Source organism: Aplysia californica, unplaced genomic scaffold (assembly GCF_000002075.1).
Source record: "Aplysia californica isolate F4 #8 unplaced genomic scaffold, AplCal3.0 scaffold01052, whole genome shotgun sequence".
Lineage (NCBI taxonomy): Eukaryota > Metazoa > Mollusca > Gastropoda > Aplysiida > Aplysiidae > Aplysia > Aplysia californica.
The window spans coordinates 94,437-100,929 of NW_004798322.1; the positions used below are offsets into that span (position 1 = coordinate 94,437).

A 6,493-nucleotide genomic window follows, 5' to 3' on the forward strand; every position below is an offset into this window, starting at 1 on the left:
TGGAAAACGGCAGTTTTGTATTCGATACTTTGCTTTACTGGCAGCCAATTGAGTTTTCAGAGAAGAAATGTCAAGTGGTCTGATTTCTTTTGTTAAGTTATCCTCACTTTGCTGCTTTATTAGGAAGAATTTGTTACTTCGAAAATATTTCAACCGGAATACCAAACGAGATAGTAAGTAAGTAAGTAAATGTATTCAGTGTTTAAGGCCATTGGCCCATATCACATCACACAAAACACTCATTTGATACATAAAGTTTCCATATTGAATAAGTACAGGTTGTGCACATGTCTCTTACCACGAGTCAAACATTGCATATTTTTGTCACTGGGCCGAGTCATGCTGGGAGGGATTAACAATTTCCTTTGATAGACAAAGTTTGAACAATAGAAAATAAAGTGAAATTACACCTCTCACATAAGGGCGAATTAGTTAATTTCCACAGATAGAGATTGTTATTTAATGAAAGGCTATGGGTTTTTAACAAAGCTATGACTCTTCTGCTCCAATACCATGGGAGGTTGGTGATATATTCAGCTGTTTCATGAAAAGGAATTGTAAGAGAGAAAACATTATACTTGCGACAGAGTTCTTCCTCTATGTTCTGCACAGAATGATCAACGAGTCTACTTTTTACTTCACTGAGAAAGAGTCTGGTACTTCCAACATTCTGTTGTTACCAAAGGAGATAGCGTTATTGTAAAACAATCTTGATCAAATCAGTGTTGTTATTCATCTCTTAGTCTTTAGTAGCTGCTTGGGTAAAATGGCTGGGAGCTGCATGACCATCAAACACCATTACTGCAATGCGAAACAGAGTGAAGTGGAGGTCAATGATCGCCCACGCCAGTCGGCAAAGCAACGGATGATGATGAGCGTAAAGTGATTTCATACAGTACCAGGTTGATTTTTTGGGGGGTGGGGGATTATTTTGCAATTGTTGTTGTTCTTTTATAACACCTTTTGTTTAGCAAAGTTTGTTGAAAATAACATTCTTAGAAATGGGGCATCAAGATATCAAATTATGTTTGATAAAAACAGCACCTGTTTAGGTTTCTTTGTTTTGAAAAACAGAATGACAGGATGACTGACCTGTCTATTAATTGGGAATCTGTGACGTTTACATTTTCGTAAGGTGATTGAGATGATTAACAGAAGACAACTGTAAAATCGTATCTGTTTTTTTAAAAACACGTTGGGACATGTCACCTGGACAGAAAAGGCATATTATAATTTGGTCACTTTAAGGACAAGCAGGCTAACCCAGATTTCGGGAGTTTCCAGAAATCTTGACTTTCACCAAAAGTGAGCATTGCCCTACCTATAAGAGAGGTTTCGTTTCATTGGTGTGTATATTTGTTTGGTTATAGAGAAAACGCTCCTTGTTTTTTTTTAAAGAAACTGAATGAGAGTCCAAAAGCTTTAATTTCGATTTTTTCAAAACAGCGTTGTTCGAGATAGCCCCCTTGTCCTTGAAAGGGACTATTTGTGCAGACAAAAATATAGATGAAACAGTGCTGTACCTTCATCACATCCACTCTCATCACTTCCATCTGGACAGTCTACGTCCCCGTCACATTTCTCACTGAGGCTGATACAAGTTCCGTCCGAGCAGTTGAATTGTCCAGAGGTACATTGAGGCTTAACTGTAACTGAAAAATGAAACAACAAATTAATATCTTCATCCCCCCCCCCACTGAGCCAACAGTGTCAACGACAACGACAATTACAACCTTTATTCATCTCGCAGGGAGAAATTTGTCTTGGTCGTTTACAATGGCAGTGGATGTTACGAAGGTTAGGTGCACGCACGCATACGCACACGACAGTACATTAACAAATACATGTCTCACGTGCTGAAACAACCCGCTCTGTAAAACATTCTCTCTCTCTCTCTCTTTCTCTCTCTCTCTCTCTCTCTCTCTCTCTCTCTCTCTCTCTCTCTCTCTCTCTCTCTCTCTCTCTCATTTGTAGCACTGTGTGTTCTGTAGTTGGTACGAATGAATTCACCACCCCTACAGCAAGCTTGAATTTTCGTGATCTAGTACAGCATAATATTAATTACCGGCGACTGTGGTACAGCGGTTAGGTGCTTCACTGTTGTGCAAAGGCGACCTGAGTTCGATTGTCGAGTGGGAAGAACATTTTGGTCGAGTATCTCGGTCTGTCTGCTGGGATGTTGTGTCCCTCTCAGCCCGGGTTGGCCTTGACAAGCAGAGTCTGATGCCCAACTCCTAAATAATCTACATTGTGTCCATGGGGGCATTAAAACACCTACATTTACCCGTCTCCACAAAAAAAGTAAATAAACAAACAAACGAAAACAGCAAACAAAAATAATAAACACCCCCCCCAAACAAAACAACAACAACAACCCAAAAATATATCCCAAACAAACAGAATGTATGACAGTGTTTTATACGAAGTATGAAAACAGAAGCACAGGCACCTCCCCCCCCCAAAAAAAAAATATATAAAAAATAAATAAAGTAAGAATAAAAATAATTAGTAAAAAAAAAGTTATGAAAAAAAAAAGAAGAAATTAATTAATTTTTTTTAGTTGCCAGAAGAAAACAATAAGGCCATACCATTACATCCATCCTCATCACTTCCATCAGCACAGTCGGCGTCCCCGTCACATTTCCAGGACATGTGGACACAAGTTCCATCCGAGCATGTGAACTCTTGAGAACTGCATTCAGGTTTAACTGTCCAAGATATAGAAAGAGGCATAATATATCCATTAGCATGTCTCTCAGAGTTGTTTCTTGTCAGTATCTTAATGTTTGAGTGCTCAATCAGGTGCTTGCATTGTATGCTTCCCGGTGAGCTGAGAATGTTTCTGAGTCTTCGATGGTCTGCTAGGGTAATAATATGATATAGTGTAAAGTGCATAGAGCTTGAGTAGAGCGGGGATATGTGCTATACAAATGCTTTTTATGGATGAGATTTAATGGTTATAAAATTTCATCATTGTCAATATGCTTAGCGGCACCTCCACTCGTCCAAATACCTCCATTCGAATTGCCATTGTTCCTGGACATTCAAACATATGTTTGACATCCTTCTTTTCATGGCCGCATCTTCGGCAACATGGGCTGAGCTCTTCATTTACAAAGTTCTTATACCATCTTAAGCTCCAATGATGGCCCGACCGCAGTCTCGCTAGTTCAACCTGGTCCCAGCGACATATGATAGATTTTTGTTCCCGTTTATAGGAGTACCCAGAATACACATCTTCCAGGTGCTGGTACTTAGCTCTACATGGTGGGTCTCTGATTTCCCTCTTGATCATTGGAAAGACTCCTCTGTATGTTGTTGGTCGTCTGTCTCCTTCAACCTCTTTGGCTTCATTAGCAGCTTGGTCTGCTGCCTCATTTCCTTCTATTCCAACATGGCTAGGAATCCACTGGATTTTTATTGTGACCGTAGCTTCACTGAACTTGCGCGCAAATCATTCATGTCCGAGCTGTTGCCTAGCATGCACTGCAGAGGGACTGACTGTCAGTCAAGATCAGCACATTGGTTCTGCTGTGGCAGTTGTCAACAATCCATTGTGTAGCAGACATCATTGCCTGGCATTCCTCGTCATAAGATGATGTAAGGAATGCACCTTTAGTTTTAATTATTTCTGTTCGTGGTGGTTCATCATTCATTATCACCACTGCTGCTGCTTCACCTTCGTGGTATCCTGCGACAGCCGATCCATCGGTGAAAATTATCACATCCGCACCAACCTCTTTGACCACATCCTCTGTTGCTTCACGTGCCTTTACAGGATCATCACCTTTTCCTTTTACTTCTCTCAGTTCTGTCCGAATTTCGATTTAGCCATGGGTCTCCCATGGACAAGCTCTCACCATATTGATCGGCCATCGATTCTCTGCTTCTGGGGGGGGGGGGGTCTGCTAGATCGGTGACCATCCGAAACCAACTTTTCCTGCTGTTTTTAGACTTGACTGCTTGATCAAGGGCTTTCTTTCTAGGATGGTTGTCTGGTAATCTCTTAGCCATCTCTACAGACTTGAGGCATGTTCTTTTTGTGTAGGTGGTGTAATGCTCAGTTCTGGTCTCATAGCGCAGCGCTTCTGTTGGTGTTGTTTTCAGCTGACCTGATACAAGGCGGAGGGCTTTGTTTTGTATTCTGTCCATGGCCTTTGCACTAGTCTCACTCAGCCAAGGCTGCCACGCTGGGGCAGCATAATCCATCTTGCTTTTCACAAACATCTGATATACATTCTTGAGCGACTCCTTACCCCAGCCCCATTTTGAGTTGCTGACAGCACCGATAACCTTCATCTTTGAGATTGCACTTTTGGACACTTCCTCAATGATGCTGCTGCTGCTGCTGATGATGATGATGATGATAATGATGATGATGAGGAGGAGGAGGAGGAGGAGGAGATTTAATGGTTATAAAATTTCAAGCCGAACCACTTTTAAGGCAACTTTTCATCAGAAGAAATTAGAGGAAATTTTGGAGGTAAAACAGCTTCATCCTCACCATCCTGGAGAATGTCACTTAGAACAAAGAGATGGAAAATAAAGGTAGCTCTTCTCGTTTGATGGTTCTCAAAATGCCGTGGCTAACTGTGAGTATAGAAAAATAATCACTGTTTGGTTCTTATGGCTTGTTATATTGGTGATAAGCCCCACCAAAAGTTTGGTCCACCTACCGACATTGCCACCACATCCACTTTCATCACTTCCATCAGCACAGTCGGCGTCCCCGTCACATTTCCAGGACATTTGGATACAAGTTCCATCCGAGCATGTGAACTCTTGAGAATTGCATTCAGGTTTACCTGTCCAAGATAATATAGAAAGAGGCATAATATATCCATTAGCATGTCTCTCACAGTTGTTTCTGGTCAGTATGTTAATGTGTGAGTGCTCAAACAGCTGCTTGCACTGTGTGCTTCCCGGGGAGCTGAGAGTGTTTCTGGGTGTTCTTTGGTCTGCTGGGGTAATGATATATTATATAGTGTAAAGAGTATATAGCTTGATGTAGAGCGGGGTTATACGCTATACAAATGCTATTTATGATGATGATGCTGATGATGCTGATGATGCTGATGATGCTGATGATGCTGATGATGCTGCTGCTGCTGATGATGATGATGATGATGATGATGATCTTTATTAAACGATCTAAGCTGTGTCAATAGGGGCGTAAACACCCTACATTTACCAGCCCCCTAAAAAATTAAACAAGCAAACAAACAAAACAACACCAACAAACAAACAAACAAACCAAAACGAATCCAAACAAATGGAATGTTTGACTGTTATACGAAGTACGAAAACAGAAGCACAGAAACAAAGTTAATCAATTAAACAAAACGAAACAAAAATGCTAGAAGAAAACAATAATACCATACCACCACACAATGGCGGTGGGTAGTGAAGGGTTTAAAGGCTTGAGCCCCCCTCCTCATCCCCCAATTCTATCCAAAGAAAATGAAAGTTTCTTAAATAGTTAGCAGTTGAAATCATTATGATCGGGTACAATGAAGGCAGAGTATTTAAATTGGCCGCTTGCTCTTTTATCCAATCACTGTTGTCACCTCATACATTCCCACGGTCCTTCCTAAATGAAACTCTTCTTGTAAAAAAAGTAAAAGATTTGAAACAAAAAGAACACTCACATTGTACAGAGGGCTCACGCTCTCCTAGCCCTGACAATGGGGTAAAAGTAAAAGTTTACGGCACATTTTCCCCCACTGACACAGTTACATACTCGCTGATTGGATCTTTGTTAGGTGCTTTCTACTTTTTGACTTTCAAAGTTTCCATGACTACACGGCCTAATCAAGTTCATAGACTGAAAACGTTTGAAGTGTTGCGTGCGCGTGTTTGTGTTTGTGCCGCTGAGCTTTAATGGTTATAAAATTTCACGTCGAACCTCTTTTAAGGCAACTTTTTCCTCAGATGAAATTAGAGGAAATTTTAAAGTTAAAACAACTTCGTCCTCACCATTCTGTAGAATGTGACTTAGAACAAAGAGATGGAAAATAAAGGTAACTCTTCTCGTTTGAATGGTTCTCAAAATGCCGTGGTTCACTGTGAGTATTGAAAAATAATCACTGTTTGGTTCTTATGGCTTGTTATATTGGGGATAAAGAAATGGAAACAACCTATGCCCAACCCAAATTTTGGTCCACCTACCGCCATTGCCACCACATCCATCCTCATCACTTCCATCAGCACAGTCGGCGTCCCGGTCACATTTCCAGGACATTTGGATACAAGTTCCATCCGAGCATGTGAACTCTTGAGAATTGCATTCAGTTTTCACTGCACAAGATATAGAAAGAGGTATAATACCCCAAAACGTCGAAGGTTCGTCCCACGATAAGCGCAAAGGAAACAGAAAATAAACAAACAGAAACAGCTGGAAAGCACTCAGGAGTCATGACCTGAGAGTTGCCCGGCCCCCTTACTTACTTACTTACTTACTTACTTACTTACTTACTTACTTACTTACTTACTT

The 6,493-nt window shown here is 40.9% G+C and overlaps 1 protein-coding gene across 1 annotated transcript in view; it reads right to left on the reverse strand.

Annotated features, from left to right (window-relative positions):
- The window catches only part of LOC101846105 (sortilin-related receptor), a gene marked incomplete in the record, with an annotated part of 43,066 nt that overhangs the window by 17,643 nt on the left and 18,930 nt on the right, over positions 1 to 6,493 (reverse strand). The window contains 4 exon segments of the mRNA XM_005111389.3: positions 1,524 to 1,652; positions 2,589 to 2,708; positions 4,677 to 4,805; positions 6,169 to 6,297. Of these exon segments, the coding sequence (XP_005111446.2) occupies positions 1,524 to 1,652; positions 2,589 to 2,708; positions 4,677 to 4,805; positions 6,169 to 6,297 (507 nt within the window).